Source organism: Lytechinus variegatus, chromosome 8 (assembly GCF_018143015.1).
Source record: "Lytechinus variegatus isolate NC3 chromosome 8, Lvar_3.0, whole genome shotgun sequence".
In the NCBI taxonomy this organism is placed as follows: domain Eukaryota; kingdom Metazoa; phylum Echinodermata; class Echinoidea; order Temnopleuroida; family Toxopneustidae; genus Lytechinus; species Lytechinus variegatus.
Window position 1 is genome coordinate 28085858 of NC_054747.1, and position 13699 is coordinate 28099556.

At 36.1% G+C, this 13699-nt stretch overlaps 1 protein-coding gene across 2 annotated transcripts in view; it reads left to right on the forward strand.

Annotated features, from left to right (window-relative positions):
• Nucleotides 1-13152, forward strand: part of LOC121420282 (short transient receptor potential channel 4-like) — a 37316-nt gene extending 24164 nt beyond the window's left edge. For both annotated transcript variants that reach the window (XM_041614859.1, XM_041614858.1), the window contains exons 9-18: nt 261-418; nt 895-1034; nt 3345-3552; nt 4490-4632; nt 5122-5324; nt 5954-6155; nt 6542-6712; nt 7849-7890; nt 9973-10094; nt 11102-13152. In XM_041614859.1, coding sequence (XP_041470793.1) covers nt 261-418; nt 895-1034; nt 3345-3552; nt 4490-4632; nt 5122-5324; nt 5954-6155; nt 6542-6712; nt 7849-7890; nt 9973-10094; nt 11102-11501 — 1789 coding nt within the window. In that variant the 3' untranslated portion in view covers nt 11502-13152. The remainder of the gene's footprint in view (nt 1-260; nt 419-894; nt 1035-3344; nt 3553-4489; nt 4633-5121; nt 5325-5953; nt 6156-6541; nt 6713-7848; nt 7891-9972; nt 10095-11101) is intronic.
• Nucleotides 13153-13699: the final 547 nt, after the last annotated feature.

Here is a 13699-nt window from a genome sequence, read left to right on the forward strand (position 1 = left end):
TACATACGAATTCATCTCATACTTTTTTTAAATAAAGCGTCCACTCCATCGTCAGGAGTTAATTATCAACATTGTGTTTCTTACATCATTATCATCAAGACAGAAAAGATAAATTGTGCTACTTCGCAATCTGTCCCAAGTCTTTATTTTTTCTGAGTATTCCTATTAACAGACAAGGAAAAGATTATTTACAATATTCTCACTCGGTCTAGTTTGCCATCTTCAGTTGAATATTTGTTTTGGGGTCTTTTATTTTACAGGTTTGTTAAGTTTCTGATGAGTGTCGGATCCCGGTTAACCTTCCTCATATTTCTCCTCATTGCAACCTCGGCTTCCGGAACCACATCCGAAGATCCGCAAAAGCAATGGACCCGGATACCCGTACCGCTACTCTTCCTTATTTTAGCCTGGCTAGTTGGTAAGCCCTTAAATATTCTGCTGTCTCGACTCCTCATATTTGAATTAGGTCTAGAAGTTAAAAGTAGTTTAAACAATATATGGCAAAATCTTAGAGATTGAGATTTTCACTCAAAATTTGGTTTAATCCCCATTTATACTATTCTGGCTTGCATCTAGATCGTAAGATCGCCTGTTTATCCATTAAAAAAAATCAAAAGGAACGCTGGAACCAATGATTTAAACTTATTTATTTATTTTTTACATGAGGGGAAGGGGGCGAGTGCTCCTGTCCCCGCTGCATTCGATAGCGAGGACCTTTGTGGGTTTCGAAATTGAATTTTAATCTACGAAGTTGTTGCTTTTTTTAAGTTTTGCAATAAAAAGCGGGTTTATTTTGTTTGTTATTCCCCCAAGAGGAAAGGCAGGGGGTGGCCCTATTTTTGCTGTGTTCAGTCAAGTAGGATTCAATGTAATCACCATTCATTTCCCTATCAGGAATGACATGGGCGGCCCTCATCGGAATCTATCGGCAAGGGATCAAGACATTTATCACGAATGGTCAGAACATTCTTGAATTCTGCATCCTCCTTCTCTTCTGGACCGCCCTCACATTGTATCTAGTGGCTTATCTACAGGTAAGGATACAGAAGAACGACACCCTTGTGACAAGTATAAAAGCCTATATGAAAAAAGAAAAATCGAAGAATAAAATCAATGAGAGCATTTAATCGACATATAAAACATGGGTAATGCGATGGAGATCCTCTCAGTAGCAATGCGACCAAAATTGTGATGTCACCAAAGGACGGCAGATTGCCAATTCGTCTACTGCCAACTTGTCCGCTCACCACATGGTGTACTTTCATTTAGTATAATGCCATTCCGTCCATCAACATGTCGTCTAACCACCATTCGGTCCAATAATCACTTCATCTAATCACTAGTTCGTCTAAGACCATTTCGTCTCATAACCAGTTGGTCTAATATCTGTTTCATTTTTTGTTAATTTTGCCCAATTAACACTTATTCCAATTAGACCAAATGGTATGCAGACTAAATGGCTATTGGGCCAACTTGTTATTGGATGAAGTGGCAATTATTAGAAGGCACCTTCAATAATCATGATAATAAAATGAGAAATATGTATATCTTTGAATATACTAAAAATAAAAAATAAAACAATGAAAGAAATCTAAAAATGTATTTGATGTAGCATTCACCGGTCTGTGGCGTCAAATTCTTGAAATTCTACACGTGTTAATAATGTACTTTGTATATAAGTGATATATTTTCATTCTATTGTTGAAATTCCATCCGAATCCATTCAGTAATTCGGGCCCAAACGTAAGTGGTACTTATCTTTCAAGGGTGGTCACTTTGCAGCAAACTGACCTTTTCTGTATGTTTATACAAATGGCGTTACACGCATTTGAGTGTTTTGTCATTGATCTGATAACCTCACCCGAGTTCTGGGCTGTGTCATTTGATCATATTTATGTGGATCGCAATTTCTAATTGCATTGCATTAATAAGAATAAATCATGTTCGTTGTGATTTTGTTTATGCAGGGCGTTTCTAAATTTGCCAATATCTTCCCTTTCTTCTACAGTAACCCCCCTTCCATAACTATAGCACTCCATCATGTCCATAGCAATATTTGTTCTTGCACATCTTATCATATAACCGTTGTTCTTTCCTGTTATATTTATGTTATCTGAGCTTTACTTTTATTTGTCCTATTAATTGGTACTTAATATTGTAAAACTGTAGCGGTATATTCTTTTGCCTGCCACAAACATCACAATTGCAAAATTTCCTTGGAAGCATTCTTGATTTTGATGTGTGTGCGTTTTTTTTTACAAAAAATGCAATCACAATATTTACAATATACATAATCCCCCAGATCTTAGCTGAACTTCGATCAAACATTCTGATATATTTTCAGGCATTAACACATTTATATGCATACTATACACAGACTATAAATGATATATATGGGGTAAATGGGATTTACTGTTGAAGAAAGGGAAGATATTTTAGAAATTTAGAAATGCCCTGCAAAAACACAATCACAGCAACAACGATTTGTTTTTATTAATGCAATCCGACATTGTGATCCATACATGTATATATATATATATATATATATATATGTATATTATATATATACATATATGGTAAAGAAATCATCCATTTCTTTACAATATTTAAATAAAAAAAAGAGCTGCCAAAAGCTGTTGTACATGTAAAGCTTTACACATTTGTATTTCTTCTCTCATACGTGTACTGTATCAAAGCAATAGCTTTGATCCAGCTGAGGCATGGCGGCTTGTAATGTTCAAAACTCACCTTCACCCGACAAAGGAAAATATAATTGGTATAGTGTCAAAAATCTTGTCTATCTGACTGTCAATCGGGTCGGGCTCAGTCTAGCCACTAACCCGTCTCTGTGGTCTAGTGGTTAAGGCACCGGCATTCAAAGCTTGGGGCCCGGGTCCGATTCCCGGCAGAGACATTTTTTCGGCATCACCAATTTTTCCAAAGGGTATAGATAGCTCTGGGGGAACCTTGATTTAAGCTTCGCCTACCATTGTTCTGTTCATCCATTTCTTTACAATATCTAAATAGAAAAGAGTTGCCAAAAGCTGTCGTACATGTAAAGCTTTACACACACACACACACACATATATATATATATATATCACTTACAAGTAACAACGAAGAAGTATCAAAAAGGGTTTTAAAAGAATTATATTTTTTAACTTACTGTCCAGCTGTGTAATGACTGATATGTCTGTTGTGAGCTGTATCTTGTCACACCCTATCGGATGTTACGGCTTTTCTGGTTAGCTGAGAATTATTCAAATCATAAGAACGTCCCCACTTCTCCCAGTTCTCCCCTACTCATTGCAAACGAATTGAATGTGTTACTCTCTTTGCTTCAGACTCGAGAAACTGTCGTTGACAACATCGCCCGTCGTGACATCGATCTCGACCAGCTCAGGGAATTTCTGCAGAACGAGACCGTGCCCGAGCTTCGGGACTACATCGATGAGGTCGTCCGTAACGCCAGCCTCGAGATTCAAGCCAACCAGAATGCTAATCTTACTGAGTTGATACAGTCCGTAGTCAGAAAAACTTGTAATGAAACTAGTAAGTATCCTGACTCTTTTAGCGTTTTGTTATTTTTTTTATGAAAGCATATAGTATACTCAAACTGAGTTGATATGCCTATACCCGGGTGCTATATCTCCAAGAGCAGAATAATATACGATTACTAGAGTAAAATGTTAGACAAAACATCGGATTTATTGATCCTTCATAGGATCATGTCTCCAAAAAAAGATAACTATAAACTATACTGTCCTTTTATAGAGGATGGCAAATAGCTACACCCACTTTTCATTACATAAGGTATCGTCATGATCTTCTTCAACCATGTTCTGCGCCGTTTTCCTTATCCAGAAAGCAACGTTTCTTTGATATGCTAATTTATTGAATAATATTATTTCGTGACTATAGTCTTTCAGATATTCACGCCACAAGTACGTTACCATATAACCTAATTACTACAGTTTGTTTTAAGACAATATTTGGTCGCCTAAAAATAAAATGTAATTGTTAAAGTACTTTATCAGAAAGGTCATATATCGAGACGAAACTGCAGTACATAAGCCTGTAACCTGTTGGAAATGACAGTATGGCGTGATGTGTACATTGCGTTCATATTGTGGACTATAGGGAGATGAGAATCACATGGTTTAACGCTCAAATTCAACAGTTTGAAGAATATTTCGCACTGTGGACACCTCAGCTGTATGGCTGAGTGGGAGAATTGGAAATTGTTATCACACTGCTACAATACTAAAGTTAAAATCCTGACGATTTCACACTGTGTCCACACCTAGATTGTTCAATAAACATCCAAATATGTTGGTATAACTCTTATGGATGTTGAACTAACACTGTAAATTTGACACTGAAGAAAAAAATGACTGGTGTGATCATCAATGTACACCGTCTCACACAATTTTCTTTGTGTTTGGAGAAGACTGCTCAATTGCGATGTATTTTGTCTTTTTCACTGCAGCCACAGAAGTGCCACCGATGATGACTACCACACCTGTGTATTCTGGTAGAGTGTCACTGCCGCCTGACCATCCATCCGTTCTAGCTGATGCCTTCTTTGCTGTAGCTACGGTCATTGCCTTCCTTCGGCTACTAAGCTTAACGGTACGACACACTTTCCCCTTTTTAAATGAAATATCATTGCAATTGTGCAATTACAGAGACTCTAAGGTGTTTTTCCTTACCCGATAGTTTCCACTATTTACAAACTCGTTTCCTCGACTTATCTAAGTCGTTCCCTCGACCTGTAACTCGTCCCCTCAATAACTCGGTCGCTCGACTTTAACCGTCAACTCATTGTTGAAAGTCGTAGGGACGATTTAGGGAAAATTTTATGTCAGCTTGGGGCTTGTCAATGCACGAAAATAGAGGTGTTTTGGATGAGTAAATAAGTTGGCGTGGCCATGTCACCCGCAATTTCTTAAGGTTTCCATGGCGAAGTAGAAGAATTTTGGGTGGTATCCCTTTTCAGGACCAACAAATACCCACGAAAAAACATGGTGTACCGAGAAACCCTCTTTTCTCTTCAGATTAATCAGCGATTTTCCAGTGTCACTCTTATATAATGATTTCTTAATTCGTTACATCCACCAGGTTTCCTCGCAGTTGGTCGGCCCCCTTCAGATCTCGTTGGGCGGTATGCTGTTCGACATCGTCAAGTTCATCCTCGTCTTCATCATCGTCTGGTTCGCCTTCGCTCTCGGTCTCAACCAGATCTACCAGACCTACGAGGAGTACACCTACCAGCAGTGCAGTGAAGACCCCGACGCCGCCTGCGACTACGGCGCATTCGCCAGGTAACAATTAAGTCCTCGGAAGTGAGTGTAATGTGTATATTGGGAGTTCAAACGTCCTCAAAATGTCTGAAGCCATCCAACAGCAAAGTTATGTCATTGTTCAAAGTTTGAGACTTAAACTTCCAGAACCATGCCCACTTTTTTTCTTCTTTCTGTTCATCTATACCTGACATAGCAATCACTGGCATACAGAAGGGGGAGGGCTTGGGGCCAGAGACCCCCAAATTTCAAGCCCCCCAAAATAAATGAAAAAGGAAAAATGGAAAGGGTGAAATATGATATGTTCTCAATATTGTGTCAGAATCTATCACAAACTTATCGGTTTGTATTAGAAAGTTCTAAATAAATATTTTGTTGGCTTCGCTCGCTCTCAGCTTTTTAGAATTTCTGGTCCCCTCTAAATTTCTGGCTCATTACACCATTGATATAAATATGGCATTATGGCAATAATTTTCATTACATGATCTTCTGTAGTTTCTAATTCATCTTAACTTATATATTCCAGATGTATCTCCTAAAAATCGAAATAAAATAAAAATAGGCGGGTATGGTGTTTTCATAACATCCTTGCCTTGATAGGCAAAGTCTAAGGAGCTTTTACCACGCTTAAAATATTTTCCACCACTCAGTGTTGGATTGTCAATGTTAACCCTCTTCTGGGCCCTGTTCGGATTGGAGTCCCTCAGCATTATACAGCTTGAAAGCGGCATTAATCACTACTTCACCGAGGCTGTGGGAACGTTCCTCTTCGGTCTCTATCTCATGTTTGCTGTGGTCGTCATGCTCAATGCTCTCATTGCTATGATGAGCAATACCTATACGAGAGTCGAGGTAAGCCATGAAAAGTGGAACAATTTGATACTTTTTTATCAAAAGCAAAAGAAAGTGGAAATCAGGGGAGGCGAATTTCATAAATCTAGGGCTGAAGTTACCAACGATTTCATGAAAGTCGGGTGTTACAATCGTGTACATGTATGGTAAAATCTATTGAAAATCAAGATAAAAGATGACACTTTAATTCACCCTGAGCATTTCAGGGGGAGGGGGTGTTGGTCTAGAATATAACAAAAAAACAGGAGTAGATTTCATGTGATTATAACTATGCACAATATTGCTCCAAAACTGTTTTCTGTCAGAGAACGATTTTTAGATTTGAATTAGGTACTTTATACTGTATTATGTTTATTTCTTACCAATGTCCAATTTTTTTTTAACAGGAAAATTCGGATACTGAATGGAAATACGCCCGAGCACAGATGTGGGTGAGCTTCCTCCAACCTGGGAACACGACGCCCCCACCGTTCAATGTGTTTCCCGCCATTCGAGACTGGGCAGCGATGTGTAGGAAACTCGGTAGTTCGTGTTGCCGCAGGAGTAAGGATGAAAATGTACGTACACATGTTATCTGTCCCAACATTGAAAGAATATTGGAAAGTCTCGTTGATTGTCTATAGTCTGCAGGCACAGACCCTGATTGTAACTTCGATCAACAAGTGGGTCTCCACGCAGACTAGCGCATAGAAAACCTGACGAGAGCGCCTCCAGTACACAAGGCATTATAGGCTGCACATTCAGACCCTTAACTCGACTGAAGGGTTTGCACAGCAGACTAGAATGTCTACGAACAAATGAATACTGAGTAAATGGATGAATGAAAGAAGAAATTAATGATTTGCTTGATGGATGGATGGATGGATGGATATATAAGTTGATAAATGAAACTTTTTATCACTTCTCCCAAGAAAATAGTGGTGTAAATGTATATAGGCCTGAAATATATGACGAATCTCTGCGAGTTAAAGTGAGCTTACAAAATTCCGAAGTGGTTAGACAACTGAACCTCCTTACAACCAGAAAACAAGTCATAAAAGGGGGTCATCAAAATTCAGTCAAGGGGCATTTTGCCCATGCCCCTTCACGTACGCTTATATTACAATCTAACCAGTACATCATCATGATCATTAAAAATATTTAAAACGAACATATTTCATAGTATTTTTAGATGAATGTTATTCTTATATCAATAACAGTAGTTAATTTAACCATAAGGGGAAAATATTGAAATGTAATACCAAGTTAGTTCAAAATTATAGATGAAAAGGTTTATATTAAAAATTGATATTTGTTGATTAAATTTGATTGGAAGCCTTTTTGCATAAACTTTATCCCGTTAGTTCTAATCGGTTGTTGTTTTTAGGACATTTTAAGAATATACGGGAAAATGAAATTTCCAATTGGGCGATTCCATGTTCAAACATTTATGTTATCAGTTTTTCACATCGCTACCCACATTAGCTTTATCATTTAAAAAAAGAATGTTTTTCTGCTCAAGCATTCAAATAAGAGACTATAAATCGTTGTCAAAATTTATAGAGCATCCCCGTCGTAAGTTATAGGAAATTGCAGTTGTGAGTATATTTTAAGAAAACGGATGAATAATGCTTGTTTCTTCTGTCTCGTACATTGTATTTCACAGGCAGTGAAAACCTAAAATGTATTTAAACTCTGTCTTATATCTCACCAGGGCAATTCCAAGAAGCGAGACAGAAGCCAAGAGGAGTACACAGTGAGTAAACTACGAAATAAAATTATAATCATGTATCTATACACATTGGCCCGTATTCTGACGTCAACTTTAATAAAAGCTGGGGTTTATCTATGGATAGCCAATTGTGACATAATCTCTAACAATAGAGGGGTCACTTTGTCAGTTCATTGCCATTTTGTCGCACAAATTTACGAATGTTGCTGTTTTCGACATTCGTGTTGTTTTTAATTTCGTAAGATTAAAACTATCACACAATATTACAAATAGGATGTACAGTATATACAGATAAGATAAAATTGCGGCTGGTAGCCCATTTTCAGCTGCGACTATAATTGTTACCGCTGGTCTTCCATGGGGCCGATGCAATGTACGACAATTAATATGACAAATCATAAAATTAAAATATAATCTTTTGCTAATGATACAACAAATTACTAAACAAAACTAAAACAAAACGAAGTAAAAACGTACATGAAATGTTTATGTATATAGTGTGTAAAGTTCATGAAGGTAATTTCGAAAGTTGGAGTGGGAAGTCAGTGGGTAATTTATTATATTCTGAGGAAGCTCTGTACACGAATGTTCTTTTACAATAATTTGACTTTGGTTTAGTTAATGGAAGCATGTTAAAATTTCCGAGGGAATATGGAAGAGATTTAAAACCGAATCTGTCTTTCAAATATTCTGGGGTCAAGTTATTCAATACTTTATAAGTGAAGAGTATGAGATGTATTTTTTGACTGTCAAATAAGGTTTGCCATTAAAGGCGGCTGTGAATGTGGTTCGTAGAAGTATGAGAGTGTGGGTTAAAATTGGCTATTATCCGTCCAGCCCTGTTTTAGGATTTTCTGCAGTTGTGATAAACAAATTTTGCTGGCAGACTTCCAAATTACATCTCCATTATAAAAATGGGTTAATAAGATTTATTCATTTTGTTCTTCCTCTGTTGAAAATATTTCACATCTGTTTTGGGACTGCCCTGTAACTCAACAATTTATTCAAAACTTCCAAACCTCTTATTTGAACAATAACGTGTATTTGAATAAGAATTTATTTTTGTTTGGTTGCCCTGACGCTCAATACTCTACTGTAAACCGTTATATTCTTTATGCTAAATATTTCATTTTTTCGACACATTGTAAGGGTAATCGGTTGTGTTTTAGCTCTTTTAAGAGCATAATTGAAACGCTATTGTGAAATTGAAAGGGTTCTCAGTCAAAAACATAATTTTGTCATATCATTAGATTATAGTACGCATGTACAGTTGTTGTAAACATGTTCGCTTCATGATTCTTTTGTAAACTGAATTGCTTCGTGTTTGATTTCTGAATAAAATCTTTCTATGAAAGACACAAAAAAAGATTTATTTATCAAATTAAGTCTAGACATGTTTACATACTCTCTTATTCTACCTTAGTAACTGACCATTTTACTAATTTTGCTACACATCTTTCCAGTGTGAACATCTCATCGTAATTTATCATCCTCATGAATACCAAGACATTTAAAGCTATTTACTTGTGACAGCTGCTGATCTTTAAATTTTATATTCAAAACAGGTTGTTTTTAAAGCATGTTCAAATAAACATGCATACAGTTTTGTTGTAATTGATCTTTGAATTGTTATTATTCATCCACGTTACCAGACCTTTAAACTCTTTATTTAGGACATCCTTCAAAACTTCAGGATTTTGTGCGAATAACGAATGACCGTGTCATCTGCATAAAGATGAACTTATGCACTCATCGAAAGCAAAATTTATGTATTTTTATAACAATGATGAACAACAGCGATCCTAGTAAAGAACCTTGTGGTACACCTTTCGTAATTGCCTTTTCGTCAGAGGGAGTACAATATTGATACAAGTTCTAATTTTCCTGTTGGATATGAATAGATTGTAAACCATTGTAATTTTTATCCTTGACACCAATGGACTCAAGTTTAGAAAAAAGAAGTGATCGACCATGTCAAATGCTTTTTGCAAATCTACGAAAATAGTGCCAACGTAGGAACCACTATCTTTCTCTGAATATAAAACCGTTCCTGAAACCCTTGAAAACCAGACTTTATTTTATCACAATCAATTCTCTCTCTTAAAGGTGACGGTCAAACAACTTGTTGACCGGTATATCTTAGATCGTACGACGCTCGGTGCGGATTCGGAGGCTAACGTGACTCGATCTGATATCATGGCTATTAGGAACGATATTGCTGTTTTCAGGTTAGACAATATGTTCATTTCATTTGGATGGAGTCCATCATTTTTCTAAGGATGGAACATTGAAGCGCATTCTTTGACCGGGTGTCCAGCCACTACCTGTTTCTTCTTTATTACCTGTATATCTGGACAGCTTGGGATATGATTATTAGAATATGCTCTCTGGGGGTTAGGAAGAAATGTAGTCTTTTTCCCCCAAAACTGTATAATCAATCTATCTATCTATCTATCATATATATTCATCCTTTCCATCTTTCTTTTTTTTCTTTCCATCTTTCCAACTGCTTATCTGTATGTTTTTATACCAAACTATGAATTCCTTACTGCTTAATGTCCAAGAGGTTCTCCAGAGAGCTCTTGCCTTCTAGAAATGCTATTGCGCCATTTCTATTCCATATAATACTCCAATAATGGGACTGTCCTACATACAGTTGAAGCCAAAAGTTGACATACACCCATGGAATTCAGCGAAATTCATTCGCTTGCCAAGCATCGTAAAAATTACTATATCTTCAGGAATATGAATACTGGCATGACGATTTTTGTTATCAAATGAAAGAGCGTAATAAGTTCTTTCACATGATTGGGGTGATGTTGGGATTAAAGTTTATTTCCGGTATATGTGTAGAATCTTCTTTAAAGAAAAAAAAATATTCGTGCCAAATTCTATTGTTTGTCATATTTTCTAACATTGTTTCATAGAAATATATACATGTCAAAATATGACACATTTTCTATCATGATATGTCATCACTGAACCAAAAGTGTAATATGAAGATTTTTCGGCGAAAAATTGACAACTATATATTTTTCCGCTCCTGATGACAAAGCAATGTGATGAAGGGGCATGACATACCTATTTGTTTGATACAAAATTTGTCTGGATAGCACAAATATTTTAAAAGATTTGATTGATCTTATTTCTCCCTGTTTTCTCGATGAAATTTTCTGCAACTTGTAATGTTACTGTTCACGCAGACACGATAATTTATATATTTTTGCGTTGATAGATACGAGACATTCAAATCTCTGAAGGCATCGGAAGTATCCTTCACAAACCTCAAAGGCACGCTGGGCAGCATCCAAACACAACTCGACAAGGTTGACATCATGAACACTAAAACAACCGAGCTGGACCAACACGTCCGCGATGTCCGACGACGCACGACGGAGATCCACGGCACCGTGGACGACATCATGGAAAACCTCACGAACACTCTCACTAAGGTTCGCGGACGGGGCGCCCAAGGGAGAGCTGTACGACAGAAGATGGGATCAAGTGGTCTAAGGGTGACTGAAGAACATCAAGAAGACGATGCAGCCAGTGAGACGCCCTCTTCGTCGTCTCTACACGAATCAGCCAGCTCATCGCACTCGACTCGGGACGACGGTGAAGACACCGAAACATGAATCCGTTGAGCTCGTCTATCTGTACTAATTCAAGGGAATTGCAAGCTGTACTTTTTAGCTACAGTCACTGGCAATAAAGGAGAGACGCGGTCTGAATTTAGAAAGACGGAGAGAGAGAACGAAATGAAATGATGCCTCATTTTTATCTGTGGTGATTACCTAATTGAGTTCTCAAAACCAGAATAAATGAGTGACGGGATATGTTTTCCGAGCCCAAATGAGAGAAAGTGGGTACATATTGCTGTTATTCCTACATTGCATATTTGCTTAATTCATTATTTCATTTCATGTTTATTTTTAACAATAAAATATGGATTTTCATTTAGTCTAATACACAGGATATTGTGCAAATATCACCAACATGACCAACGGCTTGAAGGGGAATTTCACGCTGAAGAAAATTTGTGGTGAAAATAGCAGAAAAATTAACATTGGTGAAGGTTTGAGGAAAATCCATTAAAGATTAAGAAAGTTGATAGAGTTCTTAGTTTTTTTAATTCGTTGACATCATAAACGAGCAGCTGCCCCACATGTTATGTGATATAAAATGCATCAATTTCAATTTTTGTAATGGTTTGTGACTTTTTTTTTCGCCTTTTTGGAACGGGTGTAAAATGATTTGTCTATTGTTATACAGAAGGTACAATAAAAACCATTTTCAGTTTTCTGACAAAATGGCATTTCACTAATATCTTTCTAGAAAATGTGCAGGAGAGTAGCTCGAATATGACGTCAAAATCAAATAATTAAATTTTGATAAATTCTATATTTGATCGATTTTTCTCAAAATGTTGGTAATATATTTCATTATTTTTGTTTAAAATCAATATTTTTTCTTTTGTTACTAAATTGTTGAGAGAATTAATAAATTAAGCCTTTAGTCTTTCGTAGGTTTATATTTTTTGAAAGAGAAAATGGTTAGCAGAATGAAATATTCTTATATAGAATGGTGGGATAATATTGCATAATAAACATGTTGATACAATTTGGATCAAAGTTTTGCAGCATAGCTGATTTATCATTTCTTTGTAACTTTAATTGCAGCAAGTATCGTTTCATTTCATAAAAAAAAATTGTATCGTGTTTGTATACTTTATAATGTTATTATATAAAGGATATATCTTAACATGTTTGGCATGTCTGACATTTATAACAGCAACTCAAACTGGTGTAAATGAATAATAAAAAAAATCTAATTGATCTTATCGCGGGTCTATCTATCTAGGGTATCCGATAGGATGACAATGGGTTATGTACAACTTATCTATTTCGGTAGGTTCAAATATTCTATTTGATCATGTATAATGCATATTACTCTCTTATGAGGGACTGCATAACAAATCTGAAAGCTATTTGTTTCGGAAATTTTTCAGATAATATTTTAGTAATGTTTTCTGGTTGTACTATGCTTTACCATAATAATTATTCATTTGTTGTTCATGTTAGATTGATTTTCAATTGTATTTAACATTGATCTATATAGTTTTATATATATATAAAATAATCCCAGTATAAAACGGATTATAGTTACTTATAAATAAATGTGAGTGCATAAATTGATGATATGACTACTTCACATTGCTCTTATTTCATTTATTTTTCAATGCATTATACTTAGAGAATAAATTATAGAATACTGATAATAAATGAATTCATTTTTAAATGTATTCTTCATATTCGTTTGATTTTGTAAAAATAATATTTTTTCATTACGTCGTTTAATTTATTGGCACAACACGCAGGGACATTTTCAAATTATTTCGTCTTCATTAATTTTAATATTTATCTCGTAAAACATACACGGGTCAAATGAAAAATGAATCAATATCTTAACAAAAAGAAGGGAGGATGAAATTGTGATGATAAATTTTTATTTGAAAAAAAAAACAAGAGAGAAATTATATATCCTTCTTTCGACGGACGAGGATATAATTTTGAGAACTTAAAAAGGAGGGGGTATATTATGACGAAATAATGATTTTAAAGGAGGCGCGATAGCTCAGTCGGTAGAGCGGGCCGGGATTCGTATTCTGGTGACCCGGGTTCGATTCCCACTTGGTGCGCTAAAGCCCTTTGGTAAGGCATTAATCCTCAGTACTGAATCCTTCGGAGAGGCCCTCAAGCCATCGGTCCTCCGGTTGCTTGCTTACAAGCATTCATACTTTCTTAGCAATCAGGTAAAAAATCACCATCAATCA